The sequence below is a fragment of the Taudactylus pleione genome, unplaced genomic scaffold, assembly GCF_031769625.1.
Source record: "Taudactylus pleione unplaced genomic scaffold, aTauple2 ptg000186l, whole genome shotgun sequence".
Taxonomy (NCBI): Eukaryota; Metazoa; Chordata; class Amphibia; order Anura; family Myobatrachidae; genus Taudactylus; species Taudactylus pleione.
This window is the reverse complement of record NW_028284588.1, coordinates 8,931,842-8,956,682: the sequence shown is the minus strand read 5'-3', so window position 1 is coordinate 8,956,682 and position 24,841 is coordinate 8,931,842. Positions and strand designations below refer to the sequence as shown.

The following is a 24,841-nucleotide window of genomic DNA, read 5'->3' as shown; positions in this document are numbered from 1 at the left end:
CAATGCTTAGCAACAGGTACCCCTCAGCTGATATAATGCAACAGTAGATGCTGTACTTCTTGATTCCAACCCCTGTATGTTCTTATGAGTACGCTCACACATCATTCACTATATGATATAATGATGTGTAGCAGCTGCTATTTGTAGCATTATGACAGGTGGTTGCTTATTATCTCACTTTCTTCCTCAATATATATATTTTTCCTTAGTACTATGATGATACTCTACTTGTTTGATGATACTCTACTTGTTTAGTGAGTGTTTTAGTCATTTCCCATTCATTTTCCCATTGTGACATCTCATTAGTATTAACACAAGGCATCCACAGGGTTAAATATTTAGGACTTAATACTGACATATAACTTACTAATTATAACTTTGCTATGCACAATTTCACTATCTATATATATATATATATATATATATATATATATAAAAATTATTTTTCTATCACCCCTTCTCAGTAGCAGCATTTTCCGGAGCAGTATATTGTTTAGGTATTAAACCTTATAATTATTGAATTTCTGCATTGCCGTTTTTTTGAGCCCTCTTATTGGTCAATCCATGTGTCTGTCTTATTTTGACTCCATATTATTGGATCACAAAATTACTTACAGGCACTGGCTCTTAAACCAGTCAATCAGCGTAGGGACAATGTGATTGGCTGATCTCAGCTATTATTAAGGTGCATCAAGCACTGAGAAATCAGGGTGGAGTTTGTGAGCAAGCCTGACGACGGCGAAACGCGCGTCCTACTTCCGGGTCACGTGATGCGCACACGTGACGCCGGCTTCTTCCCCAGGCAAAGCGGCATGCACTCGTGCAACTGACACTAGCACAGACTGTATCACTGGACTGCAGACTGATCAGGTAAGTGGCGTACACCCCCTGCACTGCCAGGCGCATCAGGGCAGACGGCCACAAACCCTATCAGTTTACCTTTTTGACATTTTTACTGCAGCAGTGTGAACATATCTTAGACCAATAAGTGTCATACATGTGTTTTCTAATGTGATGCTGGCGATATGTTAAATGGCCATTATGTCACCAGATGGTACTGTATTATATTTTAGATATGTGTTACATTAGTTACCTCTTGATTCTCTGGGCAATCACTTTATTGGTAATTTAGACATCAGCACTGGGTTGTCTAATATACAGTCTTTCTGCTAATTGATCAAGTGCATGCAGGCATTAGTACCGATTAATGAATATGAAACAGATGTACCACATTTATCATTTCTAAATGCCTGGTCTGTGTTTTACTGGCGTTGTATCATATTGCTGAATCAGCACTACATTTATTTCTATTGAATTCTCAGTTATCTCGCCTGGCTTTTTGTCAATTCCAGGAGGAGTATATCTCCACTAATTAATGTTCAAGAGACGATAGTCTCCAACATATTATATGTTTTTTGTTGTGTAGTTGTATGTTTATACTGAGAGACTACAGTCTCCAGTTTACTACATGTTTTTTGTTGTAGGTCACAAATTTGTTATAATTGCTCCTTTTCAACATATTTTCATTAAAAGTTAATTTTTATCTGGCTATATTAGCCTTATCTCGGTACCTATAGTGTGCCCCCACAAAGAGTCCTTTTCTCTTTTCCTTTTGTTTATAGAGCCAAAATCACTTCAGGGCTTGCGGTCACCGAGACCCTACCGCAGGGTCTCGTCGCAAGCCCGATGGTCGCGATGGTCACCCACAGCTATGCGAGCGGCCAGGAGGCCGCTCCAAGTTTAGGTAGGAGGGCCCTGATTCAGAGCGAGCGCTCTGGTCAGAGTGTCCGGCTCTGAATCAGGCCCTAATTTTGAATAGTGTATGAGTTTAGTAAGGGTAGTCACAAACTGCTAGAACAAGGGTAGTCAACGCATGGCACTACAGCTGCTGTGAAACTACACATCCCAGCATATATAGCATGCCCTGTCACTATTTTAGCATACACGAACAGCAAAAGTGTAGCAGAATATGCTGGTATGCTTGGTTCCACAGCAGCTGCGGTGCCTACCCCTATGCTAGATCACATATAGTGTATATATGTACAGAAGCCATCACTACAAATAATTGTTAGTAGTTTGTTAGTTATAATAGAATAATAGTAATTCATCAAATAAATGTTCTCCAATTATAGTTACAGGTTACTTGTAGTCAATACACTCATATTAGGTATTTAGATTACCATACTCCATAGTAAGCTCCTGCATAATTAACAAAAGTACAAATGTATCCTAACCTGTACATCCATGAGCAACTTTATACATCCAAAGGTTCCAACATCCACCAACACTCATGGCTAAAACAATAGTAGCAACATTTACTGGGTCAGTTTGGATACATGGGGCTTTATACACGAAGCAGCTTCCTGGTGAAAATTTAACACGGCACCTGCAGTCAGTGTAAAGCCCGGCGTGCCTTAAACTAACGGTGGGTGTCATTTTAAGTTTTCACTTGCAACCCAACGGGAAGCAGCAACTTATAAAAGCCGCTGCTTCGTAAATAAAGTCCATAGGCTTTATATTCTCGATATATTAGCAGTCGGTAGTCAATTACTGGACTATATGAATGTTTCATCCACTGGTGGGAGATAGATATACTGGGATTTTTATTTACGAAGCAGTGGCTTTTGTAAGCTAATGCTTCCCGGTGGGTTGGAGGTGAACACTTAAAACAGCACCCGCAGTCAGTTTAAAGCACGCCGGGACATTTTAAATCTTCACCTCCAACCGGGAAGTGCTGGTTTACAAAAGCCACAGTTTCGTAAATAAGGCCCACTTGTGATATTTTAATCCATTTTTTTATATTTGTCTTATCTGTTACATTGTGTTTTTGAAAATAATTGAAATTAATGTTGGTTATCAGTGCTCCTTATTTTTCTCATTTTTACTTGTCTTGCAACAAAGCTGTCAGGCATCTTATATTTCTTTACATAGTCCTCTAATATTAAATTGTGACAATAAATAGTACTGATTTATTAAACATATTGGCCTAGAATTGTGCATTACTGGCCCTAGACATGGCCAATCAGCTTCTGACTGTCATTTTTCTAGCACAGCCTGTAAAATGACAGTTAGAAGCTAATTGGTTGGTATTTTATTTATCTCCACTTTATCTCGCTCCAAGCTTTGATAAATCTCCCCTTTAGTCATAATTTCTCTATGAAGTCTGCTATGACTTGCTTATAGTAGACTTTAATACTTTTAATTAAAATAGGCATTTGTATTAGAAGTACATCTGCAAAGACGATTCATTAAGAACTGGCAGAAATCATACCTTATCATACCATGCTTGTATCTTCAAGACAATGAAACTATTTTCTCAAATTATTGAAACAAATGCTCTAAGACAGAAAGCAGCCTGTGGGTCAGGATTTTATATTTATCCTAATCATATAATCTGTTATTTTGATTTTATTGCCAAACATGCACTTTATTCTATTGGAAGCCAACATGTGTTGTCCCAAGAAAATAGCACTAGGGATATCAGATAAGGCAAGACTGAGCACTACTGCTTCAATATATAGTGACTCAACCTAAATCAGTTGACCATTTCTCAGACATGGCAGTATCCATAAGGAATTAGGACATATTTATATGTAAACAAAAGAAGGGAGATCTGGAGATTGTAGTTGGCCACAAGCCATCCACTGCCTGGCCACACCTCTTCATGTACCTCTATTACTGTATTCCCCTGTGCGCCCTTTATGGTCATGTCTGCCACTGATTACCTGGATTGGAAGAGTCATGATTGTATGGAGTGTCCTCCTCAGATGGAGTCTGTACATAGTAGATCTGCTCTGGAATCATACTTGCCACCTTTTCTTTTAGGCTATTGGAAGCAAGCCCACAACGCATCACTTTTTCCCTTCTTTCGTGGGCCATTATCTTTCTGGTCCTTGCCTTGATATTCTCCCAGCATTTTTTTAGTTGTTTGAAATCCCGTAGGGATACACTAGGTTGAGAATTGTACTCATGGGCTAGCGCTTGCCATGTGCGCTGCTTTAGAGCAATAGTTCGAGCGTCACTTTTCTTACACTCCAGCACATACTTGTACTTTTCCACCAGGGCCAACAGGACATTCTTCTCCAGCTCAGAGAAGTACTTAGCTGGTTTCAACACTTCGTTGTTTTGCATTTTCCACGGTAATGCAAACATCTTAAAACAAAGAAAAGTAAAAAATGTTAGTTTACACATATGAAGTATGCAGGATATTGGCAATCATACTCAAACAACAATAGATGTAAGCACAACTGCAACAAGTATGTTTACTCGGCAAAATAGCAACAATAGCAAGAGTAGGTTGTAAGGGGGATTGTTCCGTCCTTCATTACATCTTTCTGTTGTATACCACAGATACGATATGTCGACCCGTCGGGACCATAAGGAATGCAGGCAGTAAGGGTAACATTTCTAAATCACCATCCCAACCATTAGAACACAAATGAAATCCCTCTGACACTGCTGGAGCCCTTGGTGAAGTCTGATGTAAATGTTCATCTTTGTCCTGTCAGCTTCTCTTAAACACCCTGAGAACAGACATGAAAAGCAAAGTAATCTGTGAGCTGCCACAGTAACTATCCTGCAAACACTGGGGGTTCTAGTGTGTACATTTTCAAATACTTGAGTGGAGAGGGGGGTTATTAAAAAATAAAAAAAGGGAACACAAGGTAGTAATTTAACTGCCAAACTGCAAATATTAAAATACATGACTTTATACACTGCATTGTTCACTATAGGGGCATTTTAGCTGTAAATTCCTCCATCTGCTACATCACTCTTTAAGATACAGTTAAACTATAAAATGTACTTATTTATAAACACTTATTTATATAGCGCTAGCATATTACTTTACGCTTTACAATTGGGAATACAGTAATAAAAATGAGACTGGGCATTAACAGACAGAGAGTTACATAGGAGATTGATACAGGAGATTAAGTGGTACATATTGCATATCTTGCTTGTTGTCTGTATGATCCAGTGATCATACAGTAATGGTGCTATGAGATCTAGGGAGTTGTTGGAACATGAAAAAAAAAAACCCATACACACACACACACACAGGTACATTTTGTGTGAACTGTGTAAAGGAGTGTTAATCAGGTAGAACAGCTTAGGGGTTTTAAAGCTGGGTACACACTGACAGATACATTGGCCGATCAATTGATCGGCCAATATATCTGCTGTCCGTCGACTAATGTGTACCCGCGATATGTCGGTGAACGTCGGCATTCGCCAACATATCGCATTGGCTGTGCTGCCTAGCCGATGGACAGATATGTCTGCAGACCACCCATACACACACATTGGCAGCCGCAGGGAGTGGGGCGGGATAATAGACCTGCTGAAGGTATTTAGGGTGCTTAAATGCTCTCAATAGCTGCTAATTAGCGTCTTTGCACAAGTGGTAAAGAATAGCATTTAGCAGTTGTTTTTTTAAATAAGTAGCCCCAGCAAATTTGAGGTACATGAAAATGGGTGCAAGCATGGTTAAAAATCGCTAAAGTGAGGTTTTAAAAAACTTAAAAAATTCACCATCAGCGAGCACCTGCAATAAAAAAAACCACCTGGGGCATACTTGGGGGGACCCCCTCGAGTCTATTTCGCTAGTTTTTAAGTTTATCCCCCAACTTTGGACTTTTTCGCCCCCAAAACGAAAGTACTTTTTTGGGGTGATCTAAAGTATTTTTTAAACATTTTTGACGCAGTTTACCTTTGGGGGGCTGTCCCAAGGCTGCAGGGGTGTTCCCCCGACTTTGCACCCCAAACCCCCAATTCTGCACTTTTTTCCGCCTGCATTCAGAGGCGAATATTTTCCACTGGTTACGAGGCGCAGACTTTTCACACCGGCGAAAAGTCTTTGGAATTGAATACGGGGATACGTTTTTGCCTGGCTAATTGAATACGGACCATACTTACCAATCGTCCGCTTAATATGTCTGGAGAAGATTTGCCTGCCCAGTTGTGATGTGATTGTAGTTAGTTCCTGCGGCCAGTATAACTGGTCAATCAGTTGCCCATACACACAGACAGATACGCACATTATATCTGCAAGATATATCACGTCTGCCATGCTGCATGGCCAATGCGATATATCTGTGAACAACGTCATTCACAGATACATTGTGTGTACACACGGCCAGATGCACTGAATAATATATTGTGTGTAGGGTATACAAACAATATATCCTACAGTGTGTACCCAGCATTAATGCTGGTGATGAGGGAGCTAATTATTATAAATTGGATCATTTTGTTGAATGGAACTTTGAGGAAGGATTATTTAATGAGGGGATGATATTGTGTGTCATTAACAAAATGCACTTTATTGTATATTTGTCTCCCATCTCCACTCTATGGGGGCGATTCAATTGTTTGAGATAATTAGCTCCGATGTAAGGTGGCCGTTAGCTAATTGTTTGAACCACTAGCCCCGAGCTGGCGCGGCAGCCGCATTCTCGCGGTGAGCAGCTGCAGTTATAGCACGCCCTGCACTCATGCCCAGGCCTAAAGCCCTACTTTACACAGACATTCAGCAATTTAGGGGCACCAAATTGAAATTATATCTTGCCCTCCCCAAATTAACAGAAATAGTAAAAAAGTGCTGACATGAAAACAACTGTAGCTTGCAGGAATCTAAGATCTGCAAACTTTCTTTTTCTAGGGAATAGGATTGGGTACTTGTGTACTTTATGGACTCATTGCAGAGAGAACCCAAGTGTCCTACACTCACTAATATCAATCATGGTAATTTCTAAATCCCCTTCACAGAGAGGACCCTGACATCATAAGCCAGTGTCCAGTGTCATTCCCTACCATCCAAGTGGACATAGAGGGGGAATATAACCTTGTAGCGAGCCACCGAGCCCGCGAGGGGACAACTTTCTTCTTTAGGTGGGGACAACTTTCGGTACTTGTGTACATAAAGATCTGAGCATGCATGCAGCTCCTCTGGCAATTTGATTAACAATCCCATGCTACTTGATGCAGCTGGTGAACGACATGTTGTTTGGTTGTTCACCACAACGTGCGGTGTGTGCGGATGGCACGATATGTTGTTCGTTGCACCGTGGGTCGGGTCGGTACCCAGTTCAACAGTGAAGCTGAACCTGCCCAGCAAGCTAGTTTGTGCACAGGTCACATGCACACTTGCAGTTGGGTGGGGCTACTGCTCATTGACTGATTTTCAAGCAATCCTAATAACTAGAACACCTAGTTATTGACTCAGGTGATACTTGTTCTGCATATTTAGAAGCACAACAAGAAATGGAAGTTAGAACAACTTCCTTATAAATGTAGTTGAAACAACAATAAATGTACACACCTGTGGAATAAAGTCTGTGGCCAAATGTAATAGGGTGAGAGTATAGAAAATGTGAGAGTTTAGCAGTATACGCTCACACTTTTTTAACTCAGCAAATGTAATAAAGTCCAAGAACATGCAAACTCCCATGTTTTTAGACCAAAAAAACTCTCATGATTTAAACTCTAATCCAGATGTTTTCCCATTTTGAAGATAAAACTCAACCAATGTGAGAGTTTACTGATAAACTCTCTCATTTTTTTTTCATTTATTTATTACCAGTTATTTATATAGCGCACACATATTCCGCAGCGTTTTACAGAGAATATTTGTCCATTCACATCAGTCCCTGCCCCAGTGGAGCTTACAATCTATATTCCCTACCACATGCTCGCATACACACATACATATATATACACACACACACACACACACACACACACACACACTAGGGTTAATTGTTGTTGGGACCCAATTAACCTACCAGTATATTTTCTAAACTCTCACCCTATTACATATGACCGTGTTTGAATTGGCTTTTCCATCTGTATGTCACAAATTCCGGAGGTAGGATATTGCAGATGCTGACCCATACTAAGGAACTTGCAAAATCCCAGAACCGGTGGTTTTCACCAGGGCCCAATAAAAGGAGGTTTGGGCTTAGCTGCACCCGGCACGCAGATCGTGGCTCCCTGTCTGGGTTTCCAAGTAGAGGGCTGGTTGATACGGGAGCTTGAACCTAACTAGATGCTGGAGCGTGCAGAGAAGAAGCCGGCAGACCGGACCAGAATCAGGTGGTCAAGCACGGTACCAGGGAGCAGACAAACAGGTCCCAGAATTGCCAAGGTCATAACCAGAAATCACCAATCGCAGTTACTGGGATAAAATGGAATCAGGTCACAGGAATAGCCAATGTCAAGAACGACCCGTGACTGTCAACCACTAGGGGGTGCGACCGCCAAGGAGAAAGCAGCCAGCCACGATTTATGATAACTGGCAAGCCAAGATCCGGTAAGTTATCTTTGTACTTCAGCGCACTGTGACACTGTATTCGTTTTGTTTGGCAGTAAAAGTTAACAAAACAATATTGTAAATAAATGCTTGTTTTGAAAGTAAAGGAACAAAGAAAATGTAGTTCTTTACTAGTCCCTAAAAGGGCCTAAGTGATTGTAAGAAAAGACAACAGACGAAGGGCCGTATCAAATTAGACGTAAAAATGTTACGTTTTTGCAATCGCACTGTTTGCCTGAATGTGTCACTTTTCATCTGTATCACGTCTGCCGGTTTTCACACGATCCTATTGCAAAGGACGCGATGCAGCATTCTCCAGAAAAAAATCCTTGGCATTAACGGAGAAAAGTGCAGCTGTAAATGGGGAAATGTGCCTGTACCCCAAAAAAGGTAAACTAAGGTATGGTAATGAAGTATATTAGTGGCCAAAATCAAAGGGTTGAGGTTTTTAAATTGTGTGAAATAGCTGTTATATGCATTTCTGTAACAGTGAAAAAATAATAGAAAGCCAGTTTTGGCCAAAATAAATGCTGCAGGTAAATTAGGGGTACATTAAAATCGGTCCAAGTATATTTTTGTGTAATTTTAGGGCAGTTAAAAAATTTTTTTAAAATACACTGGTGCAGCCACCTGCAATGTTTAAAACACCTGTCCCATTCATACATCCCCCAAAATACCTGACCCACATAAACTGAGAAATATCAATACCAGCCTCTATCATGTAACAAACAATATATTATGTAAGGGTAAAGAGTTTAGCTGTATAGCAAGGTTTTCTACAGGTAATGTAGAATTGCTGTATATTCTAACAAGAGGGGTGAGAGCAGGGTAAGTAGATAAACATGAGACAATGTAAAGGTTTGGTTCTTTATTATCTATTACAGCTGTATATCTCATACTACCTAGGAGATGTGTTGGTATGACCCATGAGAATAATTTGGTACGCTTCTGGGGGTTAAGAAACCATGACTATGAGAAATGCTAAAGCTACGAGGGAAGCCAGTGCCTTAGAAATAGACATAATATCTAATGAGGAAGTCAAGGTAGTCAAAAAACGGAAAAGGAATCTGCTAGTTAGTTAATATATCCAGGTAGGTCTATTGCTTTTAGAATGATGTTCCTTTCTATGATCTCCTGCCAAATGTCCAAAGTTTCCATTTAAAAGGAACATTAGGAGTTTTCCCTCATTCTATTTATGTAGGACATAGCTGCCATATTGTCCAGAGAAGAACTAGAGCATTGTGTGTCTCAGGAGATTAAAGAGATTGAAAAGTTATTTTCTCAGCTCTCGGTTCTAAAGTATTTATATGAAGGCTGTTTTCTTCCTCTGACCATTCTACTCGTATGGTATGTGTTGGGAGACACATCTGATGTTATCGCTAAAATCAAAGGAGGGTTTAACACAGGCCTGTCATTTGTAATTGGCAGAGAATCCCAATTGGAAATCTCCCATATAACATTGGAGGACAGGTAAATCATGCCTGACTAGCAGTGACAGGTTTGTAAGAAACTTGAGAACTTGTGAGTTCCTGTACTAATTAGTGTCAATACCTGCTTTGCAGTCACAATCCATTGAAGTTGAGGGTATATCAGAGTGTGAGGTAAAATTCCCATCCAGCTAATTGGAGGGTATATTCGGTAAGCCTCCTTCTGTGGCAGAAAGTCGAAGAGATAGCTATCATTGTCCGAGTTAGAGCTGCTAACTCATAGAGAGAAATTGTGGGTTTTTACAAGAAAGTCAGAGCCAAACTCTGTTTTACTCCCCATATTCTCAGTACTCAAAGCATGTACTGGAGGAGGGGTGCTTTATCAGGATTCAAACTATGGAGTCAATCCAATTAGCTACAATGTACTTGTGGGTGCGAGTCATCACGGCAACAGCTGCACTTTACGGCAGCCCAGACTCGCTCAGGCTGGGAGAGGGCTCCGAGGGGTGTGAAATGAGGTGCCGTTGCTGGAGTTAACGCTGTGGCAACAGCAACTTGCACCCTTCGTGGCTAATTTGATTGATCCCTTAGGGATATTGCCTCATAGAGGCTGTTGCTCTGCTGACTGAGCTATTATGACTGTTTATGGTAAAGGCCAGTTTTATTATGAAATATAAGGTTATGTCCCTGTGGTGTATAATTTTTTATATTAACAAATCGTCCATGCATAGATTCACTGGACTCCATGCAGATGCAAAGGTATGGTGACTACTTTTGTTCCAATAGACAATGTATAAGGTGTGTTTGAGAAGTAAAATAACATGGCAGATCACTGGTATAATAGTACTTTCCAACTGTAACCTTCTGTTGTTTAGATGTACGGAGATGGAAAGGTAAGCATACTGGAGAATTAGTTTAACACAGAAACTATTATGGTTTAGTAAAAAGGGAATGTCATGCAAACTATCCATACAGTATATTTTGGGTTTTGAAAAGCGGTTTATCACTTTTACAGGGGAAAGGTGATGTTGCTGTTTTTTCAATGAAAGTAGGGAAGGAGCCAACTATGAGGAGCAATCAGATAGTGTGTAAGGGGATTCAACCTCTAAATTCCATATGGTGTCCACACTTGCACAAGGTTCTCTGGAGAGTCATGTAAACTCGCTGTGATGCGCTCCATACGAAATACACTCCATATGATATTACAGAGACTAAATAACTGAGATAATCTAACAACTTCCAATGAGTAGCTCTCTGACATTTAATTACCTGTGCTGGCTGATTCAATTAGCGGAGTTTACCCCGCGTGAAGATCCAGCAGTGGACTTTTCCTCGCAGCTACGGGGGCTGCGAGGATAAGTCAGTGATAAAAAACATCCTGATGGAGTTTAACGGACGGGGAACCCATTGATTCCACATTTAATGCAGAATCAGTGGGTTAGCACGCATTAAACCAGGGTTTACCATGCCAGAAAAGGGCAATTTTATTGAATAGCTACAGGCATGAAACTCAGAGCTTTTCCCTGCATGGCAAACCCTGCAGATAATTGGATTCCCCCTTTAGATGCATTCAGTATAAATTTTTGTGGGGGACATATGGTATGGATATGGAAAGCAGAGAATACAGAGGGGAACCAGGTATTTGAAATAAAGTCAGGTTCCAGAGTCTCTCCCACGCTAGTTCATTAGATTCCTTAAGAGGTTGGCAATGAGAGAGCGACAATCTATGGGGGAATTCAACTCTCTGTGTGAGGATGTAGCACCCGAGTTAAGTGCCCAAAGCTTTTCAATTGCAAGCACTGTAATCCCGCGACTAGCGGATTTCAGCTCGCACCCTACTGCGGTGGGAGCAGAAATCCACGCTAACTAGTGCTTTGGTGTTAGTCGTAGGCTACAGCTTACGGTAACAGTATCGCTCCAGCATTTAAGACGGAAAATGCAGTCTACTGCAACTAATCCCTGGGCATTAGTTGCATTAAACTATGTATACCGACTTAAGTGCCACACGCGATGCAGTCAATTGAGTTGCTCAAGGTACTTAACCCTGGAGCTACATCCCCACGCAGAGAATTGAACGCCCCCCTTATATTGTAGAGATCAGGCCTTTTGAATCACGGGTGTGTCTGTACAATGATTCCAGCAGGGAGCTCTGTTGGGGCAAATTATGGTTTCAAAACAAGTTCTAGAAATTATGAAGCTGCAAATACTGAAAAATAAGACTCCTCGCACAAGAGAGAAATGAGAGCAAGCTTTGGATACAAGTGCACCGGTGCAATGTCTAATGGAAAAATTAAATTTCATACAGTTATGAAGAGTCTTATTGTGCAATTCTGGGGGGAAATTAGGGTTGCTACACAATGGTACCAATAGAGGGCGTGGAGAGCAAAGGTTGTTTATGTGGGAGCAGGAATCCCAAATAGATATCTTAAATCTTATCGTAGGGAACTGTGGGTCGGTGATGCGAGAGCATCCACAGTAGACTATACAGAGAATATAACTTGAGGGCGTCGATAGTGGTCCATAGTCTATGTTGAGGTGAAGAGTGCTGCAAAATGCATTGGGCTGAATTTGTGGCATAGTAATATTTAGACAGGTCAGAAATCTCTAGCCCTTCTTCAGAGTAAGCTTTCTGAAGAACCCTTTCTGATCCTCAGTTTCTTACCAGCCTAAATTAAGTCCATAAGGGCTCTTTGAAGGTACCTAAGACTTTTGAACAGGATAGATATTGGAAGGATCTGCCAAAGATAAAGCAGCATGGGGAGGATCGTCATCTTGACAACCACTATGGGGCTATTCAATACAGCGGGAGTTGAATAGCGCCGGGAAGTTGGTCCCGGAGCTATTTAATTCAGCGTTTACTAAATTACCGGTATTTCTTCTTGCACCCTCCTGAGGAGTTGAGAAATCTGAATAAAGTGTCGGCTGCAAGACTGACATCAGACTAGCAAAATAAAATGCAATGTGCAAATAAAAAAGCAATTACATTTGTCCAACAAAGTTGCCATCTACAATTAAGTAGAAAAAGGTGAAAGCATGTACTGCACCAGATTTCTACTAGCAGGCACATTTATCTATTCACCACAAGTCAGTAACTTGGTTAATACCTTTTTAGGAGAACAATGAAACAACAAAATATGGAATTCACAGAGTAGTAAGACATTAGGTTTTACATTACCAAACAAAATTCTTGTACAGTCATACTTACATTTAATTGAAATAATGTGCACATTAAAATGTTTACTATTTTTAAAATCTAAATCAATTTGCAAATTAACTTGGAGTGATAATTTGTAAGTATAATCTCTGCAAAATATCAATAAGAAATAGAAGAATAAAATAATAACAGAATTATCACTGTCTGACTTGCATGGGAAATAAGTCAGTACCATAACTTTTCTCTCTTCTGGTGAACCTGGTATTACTTTCCTCTATGAATTGGTAATGCTATACTGAGTTATGGGAATATTTACACAGGTGTATTTGTGACATGTGGGTTCTGTTCCATGTCAGTGAATTTATCTTGGCTTGCTGCACATATAAGAATCGCCAATATGCAGTGTTTTCTCTCTTAAATTTCATCAAAGTGAGTCTTGTGTAACTTGCTCATACATATAAATATAGTTACGGACAGTCTTTGGGTAATGCATAGGAGCAGAACATAAAGTCCCGTTCTTTTGTTTTCAATAATCTATGCAGTTCCAGCTCTTCCAGAGAAGATATATTTTATTTTAGTTAAGAAAATGTTAAACTTTTTTTTTCCCAATTTGTCGGAATTATTATCAGAGTACCAAAAGTAGCGAGAAAGCAAAATTGCCAATGTCAGATTTGGAGAAGAAAATTCCTGGCATTGATGACAAAAAAACATGCACCAAAAAGTGATATGATTAAGAATCGGAACATGCAGATAAAAAACCCATCACTTATGACCTTGTGATGATGTTCACATATGATGAAGAATCAGAACATCTGGATAAAGAACTTGTCACATGCAACCCTGGGGTGCTATTCACACATGAACATCCATATGAGACTTCACACATCACAAGTTGTATGCAGCGCCATATAAGAGATATGATGAAAAATAAGAACATCTGGATAAAAAGGAAATGTCTGATATTACTAGGTGTATTTTTCTCTTCATCATTCTTGATATAGAGACCAGCCCCACGACTGGATTTGATGAGCAATCAGGTCATCTGATTAGCAAGGAAATATCAGCTCAGGAGGCAGTAGCACCTAGCAATATCAAGTGACTTTGAAAATCTTCTGTTGCTGCTGGTGAAGGAAGGTGAACTAAGAGGCAGAAGAACGTGAAGCATCACCCACTTTTAAGAGAAAAACATAAAAATTGCTCTTGGGTCTGGCGCAGCTCAAAAATGAGACGTTCAAACAAATGAGCAGATACCGCAATGCCAGTATTAACTGGGAGGCTGCAACTACAGACACCAAATGCCTGGGTGACTTACTTTTGATCTGTCTCATGCTCAGTTGAGTCCCTTCCCACAAGTCCGCTCAACCCACCAGAGCTGTAACTAGACTTTTTGGTGCCCTGGGCCAGAAAAAGCATTGGTGCGCCCCCCCCCCCCCTCTTTAATTTTTCAAATAGGGACATAAGATGCACATCTAAAAAACGGGATCCCGGCTGATGAAATGCCCAGCGCTGGAATCCCGACCTGGGACAATACACCTGCGCCGAAATGCTGATGCTAGTTCAGATGCCGACGCCGGAATACCGACAGCCGAATGTAAGTATAGCGGGCCAGGTTAGGTGTTAGCCGTTGGGGAGGGGGGTTAGGCTGCACGAGGGGGAGGTTAGTTTTATACACCACTGGGGGTGGGGGGGTTAGGCACTAAGTGGGAAGGGTTACGTTCAGGCACCACGGGGGAGGGTTAGGTAAATGCATGGGGAACGGGGAAAGTTAGGGTGCAGGGGGGGGGGTTTAGGATGCAGTAACAGAGGGTTAGTGGGAGAAGGGGGGAGGGTTAGCATACTTACGGGCCCTGTGAGGATCCTGAGCCTCGGGAAGCCGCTGTTGGTATTTTGACAGCTGGCATCCCAACTGACGGTATTTCATACCAAACCCATTATGCAGAGGTGATGAGTTTGAGTCCTGGGTATAACAGTATTTTGAAATGTGTGTTTTAAATAAAGGAGGATGTGATTGGAGGTGCTTGGGGAGGTTTCCAGATGGAGGTGGAGTCGGCCAGGGAGGAGATAGGGGCAGTCAGAAGCCAGAATCAATTAAGAGAAAGCTACAAGTGAGAATGATTATAAACAGAAAATTTAATGGCCCAAACAGCGCCCCCTGTGGTGCAATGGCACATGTCACACCACCCTAGTTACGGCCCTACAACCCACACTGGAGTCTCTCGGCCTTGTTGGGGAAGCCCTCTGTTACTAAGAGACAAAGAAAGAACATCAGTTGTTGATGGCTTGCTACCCTCAACTGCTAGCAAGCGATTCCACCTTCTTATCTGGCCAAGATGGATACTCACCCAAATAGCATCCAGTTGCCATACAGTATTGTGATCCAATTCCACCCTATCACTCACTGAGCTCCTTCTTCAGGTAGCTCTTTCCCAAAAATTCAATCCACAAGAGAAATACTTTTATACAAGACTGGTGATCTATACTACTTGTGCATCTGTTATTAACAAAAGTGTGTCTTGCACTATATTTTTTATTGGAGCCACACTGTGAATTATCGACATGCCAGTTATTGGATCAAAAGCAGCTTAAGAGACGTTCTACGCTGTCACTCCGGTGAGTCGATTTGCTCTAACTTTCAAGCAACTATCAATCAACTTTGACACCTAAACATAAATCTTCAAGAGACAAAGGGCCTCATTCATGTTTCTGGTCTGTGCATGTGCCGCGTGCGCATGCGTGAGCCCCGGCGAGCGACTGAAGTTCAGTCGCTCCGGGGCTCGCTAAAAGACGGGGCGGCTGTCAGTGTTGAGTGATAGCTCGCCCGTTTTGTAGGCAGGGGGGGGGTGGCTGTACAAACGCAGGCATTCCCTTAGGAACGCCTGGCGTTTGTGGGCGGCCCTACTGACATCACTAGACATCTATTAGAGCAGGAAGTCCACTCAGGCTTGCGGGAGCCGAGACCTTACCACGGGGTCTCGTCGCAAGCCTGATGGTCGCGATAATCTCGGTGGACACCAGGCCGCTCGCACAAGCTGTGGGTGGTCACCCACAGCTTTGCGAGCGACCTTGAGGGAAAAAAAAAACGCTCTGAGTCAGAGCGAGCGGCTCTGGATCAGGCCCAATATACAGTCAGGTGCATAAATATTGGGACAGTGACAGAATTTTCATATTTTGGCCTCTATTCACCACCACAATGGCTTTGAAATGAAACAAACAAGATGTGCTTTAACTGCAGACTTTCAGATTTAATTTGAGGGTAATTATATCCAATTCAGGTGAACGGTGTAGGAATTACAAAGGTTTCTATATGTGCCTCCCACTTTTTAAAGGGCCAAAAGTAATGGGACAAACTAAATAATCCTAAATCTAACTTTCACTTTTTAATACTTTGTTGCAAATCCTTTGCAGACAATTACAGCATGAAGTCTGGAACGCATAGACATCACCAGACGCTGGGTTTGATCCCTGGTGATGCTCTGCCAGGCCTCTACTTCAAATGTCTTCAGTTCCTGCTTGTTCTTGGGCCATTTTCCCTTCAGTTTTGTCTTCATTAAGTGAAATGCATGCTCAATCAGATTTAGGTCAGGGGATTGCCTTGGCCATTAGATAACATTCCACTTTTTAGCCTTAAAAAACTCTTTGGTTGCTTTTGCAGTATGCTTCGGGTCATTGTCCATCTGCACTGTGAAGCGCCGTCCAATGAGTTCTGAAGCAGTTGACTGCATATGAGCATATAATATTGCCCGAAACACTTGAGAATTCATTCTGCTTTTGTCAGCAGTCACATCATCAATAAATACAAGGGAACCAGTTCCATTGGCTGCCATACATGCCCACGCCATGACACTACCACCACCATGCTTCATTGATGAAGTGGTATGTTTGGGATCATGAGCAGTTCCTTTCCTTCTCCATACTCTTCTCTTCCCATCACTCTGGTACAAGTTGATCTTTGTCTCATCTGTCCATAGGATGTTGTTCCATAACTGTAATGGCTTTTTTAGATGTTGTTTGGCAAACTCTAATCTGGTCTTCCTGTTTTTGTGGCTCACCAGTGGTTTACATCTTGTGGTGAACCCTCTATATTCACTCTTGTAAAGTCTTCTCTTCATTGTTGACTTTGACACATATACACCTACCTCCTGGAGACTATTCTTGATTTGGCCAACTGTTGTGAAGGGGTTTTTCTTCACCAGGGAAATAATTCTTCTGTCATCCACCACAGTTGTTTTCCGTGGTCTTCCGGGTCTTTTGGTGTTGCTGAGCTCTCTGGTGCATTCTTTCTTTTTAAGAATGTTCCAAACAGTTGATTTGGCTACACCTAATGTTTATTCTATCTCTCTGATGGGTTTGTTTTGATTTTTCAGCCTAATGATGGCTTGCTTCACTGATAGTGACAGCTCTTTGGATCTCATATTGAGAGTCGAGAGCAACTGATTCCAAATGCAAATGTCACACCTAGAATCAACTCCAGACCTTTTACCTGCTTAATTGATAATGAAATAACGAGGGAATAGCCCACACCTGTCCATGAAATAGCTTTTGAGTTGATAGTCAGATTACTTTTGGCTCCTTAAAAAGTGGGAGGCACATATAGAAACCGTTGTAATTCCTACACCGTTCACCTGATTTGGATGTAATTACCCTCAAATTAAATCTGAAAGTCTGCAGTTAAAGCACATCTTGTTTGTTTCATTTCAAAGCCATTGTGGTGGTGAATAGAGGCCAAAATATGAAAATTCTGTCAATGTCCTAATATTTATGCACCTGACTGTATTTAAATATTGTGGGTCTGTGTATACTATTTTTCTTCTTCTTATTTTTTTTTTTTTCAAAGAAAAAAATTTGGCTTTTGGGTGATTGCTTACGATTACCAATGTAAGTGAAACTTTCATTAATGTACTTTAACTCTCCCAATATTTTTGCCTTACAACATGGTATGTACTGTTTCCATTAAAACCCTATTTATAACATTATATTAACATGCTTACATGTTAAGACTACAATAAAAACAATTTACAAAAAAAATACAGCAATCACTTAAAGACATCTAAACTAAATAAGTTCAATATCATGGCTGAACCCAATGTGTCAAGAGTTCCAAAGTTACCCTCCGCCGGCTAATTATGCGCAGTGCAGCCCATAGGTTACAGCAGCAAATGCCATGTTCAGATGGCGTTAGCTGCGGGGGCCAATATGTTGGTAAATCTGGCAGCATCGCATCTACCATTGAAACCTATGGGGGATGCGGCTGCAGGCAGGAATATAGGGATCCCTCCTTCATATATCCGGGGGAAACTTAATATTTGTGGTTAACCCCCGAAAACGGATGTTTTCGGGGATATAGCCACACATATCGAATGATAAATGGGCGCCACTGAGCATTGCATCACTCCACCCACTGTCACAGGGGACGTTACATTGGTTTTAACCACAATCGTATATTTTATTATTAATTTATTTGTTTTATTCCAACTCATGGAGGTTTTTGAAAAAAGTTAAACAGGCCACAAGGATAATTTAGGAGCCAGTAGATAGTAAATTTATTAATATCAATGATTTCAAGCAAATGACATGCAGACAGTAATAATATGAGCACAATGGATATCTGGCGCTCGGGACTTGTGCAGCCCTGCACTTACAATTATAGTCTATTGCTTATTTTTAATTTTATTTGCATCGAAACTTAAATAATACCACTAATCCTTCTATCAAACACTGTATTCATCATGAGCATTGCATTACGTCTGTAGGTAAAATGCAGTCTTACAATATAGTGGAAAGTAACTGAGAAAATGTGAGAAAAGAACATTGCTCAAAAACCTGACTTCTATCATTTTAGGATGCCTACTTCATTCATTTTATCTTTTTTTGGTTTCTACTAAAATACAGTTAAGCAACACCTGAATTACATCCTCAATTAATCCGAAGAGTGGGGTGACATCGGGGCTTTCTTGGAAAAAAATAATAAATTCCCATATAAGGTGGATATGGATTTCAAGGTGTAAGTATAGGCCAATGCAAATTCCTCTAAGGACAGTGAAAGAACTATTAACATTGGTGTGGGTGTGGAAACTATGAACACCAAAGGTAACGGTCCCCAGCAATGCCAGTCCACCTCCCAGGAGTCTCCAGTTCTTCTGAGAATGTTTGTGGGGCCATGCACAATCAGATGAGAAGAAGGAGTCCTGATATGAGCATATGTAGGGATAGTGCATGAGAGGAGTTATGGTGCCTACACACTTGGCGATGTGCTCACGATCCGACGATGTGTCCGCTTTCCCCTTGAACTCTCCCCAGCAGTTCCCCGGCAGTCGTGAGTACGATTTGGTGTTAAAAAAAACTGTCCAATGTGACAAACGATCTATCGTGCCTCCTAACTATTCCAGTGCATCGTGATTGCGATTGTCAAATTACCAGCGGGTACGCGCATCGGCATATTTTACACGACTTGTCACGTTTCGTCGGAATCGGGCAAATCATGTAAAATAAAAAAAATAAAAAAACGGCAAGTGTGTAGGCCCCTTAAGACCATGTATGATCAGAAGATCAAAGCAGGGGCTGCAGCATCATGGGCCCTCCTCCAAACTTTGGTATAGGGCCCATAGATGCAGTTTTCCACCCCTGCTTAACTTCTCTTCCATACAAACACACTAACCTAGGACAATATTTGTTAACATGGTGTGCAAACTTTTGCAACCATCTTGAATGTAATTTGCACTTAAGACATTGTTTTGCAGCTTCATGAATGAGCATCACTAGTAGTTTCTGCAACTCTATCAGACACAAAAAAAAAAAGGTACGCATTTCACTTGTTCTAAGTTCTTTAGTCTTTTTTTGCACTACAGGAGACTTTGCTGACATTTCACATATTGCACACTGACAATAATGCTATTATGAAAAAGGAAAAAAAATGATATGCTTTTATGTGTCTTTTGCAATATAATTTAATTAATAAATGTGATATGTTTATTATACTGAAATATCCTTTGGATTGCTGTTATGTACATATACCAGAGGTTGAATTTTCAGTGGCTTTTAAATTCAGATGAGTTGACTTTTAACCATTAACCATGGGCAAACTGTTTATGAGCTACAGAAAAATGGTCCTTTCTCCCTATGACAATAGTTTCTGAATGTTCAGACTGAACTGTCTAATGGTGCGTACACACGGTACGATTAAAATGGACGATATGAACGATAACGATATCAATCATATTGTTAATATCGTGCATTTTTTGGGTGCGATACGCGGATACGCATGGTCGATATCGATAATTGCCTGTGCATGCATGCGAACCTGGTTGATATCGACCAGGTTACTATAGGGACCCGCGATCGTTGATCGCTATAGTCGTTGGTGCATTGGTGGTGTGCTGGATGATCGATATCGACGTCCAGCACACCCGGGAGATCGAACAACGATATTGTTGTCGATCGTCCAGTCTGTACGCACCATAAGGGTCTGATTCGGAGATGTACGCTAATGCAACCGCATCTGTGATATCGCACGGAATGCAGCTGCAAAAAATTGCTGGGTCCAAAGCTTATCCGAGCATAGGGATGCCCACTGCTGCCGTCTCATATCCAAACGTTGTCACGCACAAGTGTAAACGTCGGTAACAACAACGCATATCGGGCAGCAATGCAGAAAGTCTGACCTGTCTCAAAAACTGCGTCTCTCCTGACATGCAGAAAACTCTCATGCTGCGAAGGAGATCACAATAGCTAACTTATGCAAGCCCATGAAACGCCGTTTAAACAGTCAGACACGCCTGCGTTTGCCTAGCCACCCCCATTACCTCCCCTAAATGCTGATTACCTGTCATTTATACCTTTTCCACTGCTGCAATAACCCAGGTTATTTCTGGGTAGCAGCTCAGTGGAAAAGGATAACCCGGGTCAAGTGACCTGGGAATCCAACCCAGGTAGCTACAAGGGTTGGACCCGGGATGGACCTGGGTAATGGTGCAGTGTAAATGGCCCGACCGGGTTATCCGACCTGGGTCATGCCTAAAATGAGCTGATTGGTGGCTGTGGAGAAGTCACCTCCCATTTTTTATGACCTCACAAATTTAGCAGGGCTGACCCAGGAATAACCCGGATTGAAGGTGCAGTGTAAACTGGGTCTGACCTGGGTTGGAACCATGTCCAAAAATCCAGGTTAGACCCTGGATTTTGGTGGAAAATAGGTATTAGTTTGCGAATGGATCCTCTTTGCGAGTGTAATTGCAGAACAGTCACTGCGTGTGCACAGTGCGGCTTACATGCATGTGCAATGGCTCGATCTGCGTAAATATCGCACTGCATACATCTCTGAGCCCTAAATCTCCTGTGAGTACAAATTATGTATGCAGCACCCAAGCCATTGAAAAAATTTTTGTAAACATCAACTCTCCTGTGTAGGAAAATTTGTATTAACAATAACACTCTGAAGAATTTTAACTAGATGACACCCAAATTATTTAAGTCTTGAACCCCCTAGTGTTAATTGGTGTTTAATTTGCAAGTTCAAACATTTGTGAGCAAACATTTGTGATCATGAGACCCCAAGTCAACTGCAAACATGTTTTACATGTGGTGATTAATTTAAGATTTTACTATATTGACCTGAATGCATTTAACTTGCATAAAAACACTAGTAAAATGCATAACTTTGATGACTTATGACATTTTTGCTAATATTTTATAAATACAAAGTCAAATATACATACAGCAAAACATTACCAGTACATATATAAACAAATACATTGGGCAGAAACATTTGGCAAATAAGGTAATTGCAATTCAACAAATAATAAACTAAAATCGGACAGGCCTCACAAAAGCAGCTAAATGATGCCTGTCTGATATGGATCAGGTTACCATGGCAATCACAGCGATGCGCTAATATGTACACAAATAAAACTAGGAATTAATTAATACATTCACAATGATGCACATGAACTGAAGATAAGGTGCATGTGCTTACTAACGGCTTACACTGTCACCACCATACCGTAGGCTTCTCCAGACATACTGCACTTCAGCAAATTATTTTAACACCCCATCCTAATTTACCTCCCCTTACTCGTGTGAACTTTAATCACATGCCTACTAGGAATGAATGGATGGGAATGGGAAAACTGAGTGAGGAGGGGGCAATATCATACAAGAAAAAAGAGGAAAAAAAGAAAAGAGGGAGAGTGGGAGGAGAATGCCCGGGAGGGGGCGGAGGGAAGGGACAGAGGCAGCAGTAAACAATTCATTAGGAAACTGCAGAGATGTATATGCAGCCCACACACAGTATTATTCCTACCAAGCATTAGGGCGAGCCTGAGAGCTTCCTCCGCGTCCCGGAGCGTTTGCTTGCACTTGGATGGAAGCAGTGAGTAAGAGCTGCTGCCTGGACAAAGAGGCAAAGCTGCACCCAGTAGTGATATTGCCCAGCCAGAGACTGCTGTGTGCTGTATAGCTGCTCTTCCTTCCGCCACTGCTTGTTTTTCCTATCTATCTTTCGTCTTTTTTTTAAATTATTTTTGCTAATGTACTTCTGAGAACAAAGGACACCCAGTCGTAGCCCTTCCTCCAGAGCCAGATCATATCCCTGCCATTGAGGCTCTTCAACCTGAGTGCATGCAAAAGGCCTTCCTCCCAAAGCTGCCAGCAGCCCGCAATGTGTAAGAACTGGACTGGATAACCTGGAGGGGACGTACTGATGCTGCATCTAACAGAGAGCATCCTCACCACATCTATGAGGGGAATTCAATATGAAACGTAAACTTCGCTGTCGAAGTTTACGTTTCATATCGGAGCTTTTACCTGGGATAAAGTATCGGGCGCGCACCCACTTATCCCCGTATTCAATATGAAACTAACGAAAACGGGAGCCTGCAAAGTGGGATTAGCGTAAAGTTACGAAATTTTCCTTAAAAAAATTGTAGGACCCCCCTAAAGTTGTAAAAACATGGGGGATCACTATGGGTACCCCCGTTTTAGCCTGTAAATGAAAGTCGGGGATTTAAATAGCCGCAGCAGGTGTTTTTTTCCCGACATTGAAGAAGTGTTGCAGAAGAGCACTTAGGTGATTATTTTCGTTTTTTTAAGTGGTCCCATCAAATTTGGGGTACATGAAAATGGGTACTAGCATATTTTGATGTCCCTAAAGTAAGTTTTTAAAAATTCTGCATTTGTGCACCTGTTCTAGAAAACACCTGCCGCATACTTGCAGTATAGCCCTGAACCTATTTCCCTATTGTTAAACAATTTTTTCCCTTTTTTTTTTTTACCCCAATTTTTTAAATAATTTTTTGGGGTGTCCCTATTTTTATTTTTTACTTTTTTTTTTACAGTTATTTTTTAAATGTCATTCCCAGGGGTGCAGGCTATTTTTTTTTAAGCCTGCACCCCTAAACCCCAATTCTGCACTTTTTTTCGCCACCTATTCAGTGGTGAAAAGTTATCCCCGTTTTTTTTCAAAGACTTTTCGAACCTGCGAAAAGTCTTTGAAATTGAATACAGTGTAAAACTAAAACCTGCGATAATGACGTCATAGGTGCGATATTAACGCAAAAAACTGAGTTTTCGCTCCATATTGAATTCCCCTATATAAGTATTAGGGCACGGGGACCATTGCACCATAATGCAATTTACAAAATGTAGTATTGGAGTATCTATTTCATGTTCATAAGTACACAGCTTTATCTTTTACTTTACAAAAATGTATAAATATTTCTTATATATATATGTATATATATATTATATACACTGTATGTATACATACGTGTGTGTACACATACTTAACATAGTGATATTAACATGCATTGACGGTGTGAAATTAAAAGATAGTGTAGGAAGGTCTTCCAACTGTAAAGTAAATGTTAATAAAATAATATAGATTAGATTACTGTCTCCTATCCCACTCTCGGACAGATTCAGAAGTGGACGTTATTTCGATTCAGTCGAAATTGGCCAATTGTTTTTGATGTGCGCATGGGCTGCACTATGCATGTGTAGATCTGGTCCTGCATAAGTCGCAGTGCGGCAGTAGATGACGGTTGATTGACAATCTGCAGCTGTTTGGGAACGGGGAGGGGCTTTTAAAGCGCAGGTGTGTCACCGCGTTTTGGGGGCATGCTGAAACTAGTGACTGTCCACAGACGCAGAGTCACTGGCCTCAGCAGGTTAGTTGAGGTGAACACTGAGAAACTTTAGGGTGTCCGATGGTCTTCGCTATGGTCGCAATGTTTTTCTGATGTGTCTTCGCACACAGTTGTACTATGGTGTTTTTTTACGAATAAAACTTTTTATTGAGATAGCTGATAATTCTTTATTCTTCAGACAGTGGAGGTTAACTGCTATATGCATTGTGCTATAAAGATAAGGAGAAATAACTATCCATATAATAGAGATACCAAGCAGTAAATATATTACCATGTGATACCCTTTGACATAAATATTTCTGAAACATTAAATTTTGTTACTCAGATTGAATATTTACACAACTGTACATAAATTATCACCTTTGTGGTGAAAGGAGCATAGGAACCTTGGACGTGTGAGTGCTGTTGAAGCCACTACTCGTATCTGTCCATGAAATCTGTCAGAAGGAAGCACATTAAAAGGGCACCATGGAATTGTTGTGGCATCCCAGCATGCCTTTATTTGTAAACCATTGGATAGGTTAACCATCAATGGTCCATTCATAAGCATGCGCAAATGAGTGATATTGCAAATATCAAAAGCAAATAAGCACTGCCACTTAACTACATGAGAAAACATTGGCCAAAACATAGATAAAACCCATTGGAATGGGAGCAAGTCATGGTGGCAACCAGTGGTGGCTCCAGAGGTGGGGCTGCAGCACAGTCCAAACTTCAAATATTGTAGCCACACCAAGTGCCAGTGAGTGCCAGCCAGCGATGTTTGGCAGCGTCTGGGGTGACAGTTGGTGTGGTTCCCCTATTTGAATTT

General features: G+C 41.1%; 1 protein-coding gene across 3 annotated transcripts in view; it reads right to left on the bottom strand.

The window, feature by feature from the left end:
* Window positions 1-22,528, bottom strand: part of MSANTD3 (Myb/SANT DNA binding domain containing 3) — a 53,466-nt gene extending 30,938 nt beyond the window's left edge. For 2 of the 3 annotated variants that reach the window (XM_088476300.1, XM_088476303.1), the window contains exons 1-2: window positions 22,188-22,528; window positions 3,726-4,152 (exon numbers count right to left, since the gene is read on the bottom strand). In XM_088476300.1, coding sequence (XP_088332426.1) covers window positions 3,726-4,152 — 427 coding nt within the window. In that variant the 5' untranslated portion in view covers window positions 22,188-22,528. Of the gene's footprint in view, window positions 1-3,725; window positions 4,153-21,871; window positions 22,001-22,187 lie in introns of those variants that run through there. The other variant, XM_088476301.1, reaches the window with a different exon arrangement.
* Between the last annotated feature and the right edge of the window lie 2,313 nt (window positions 22,529-24,841).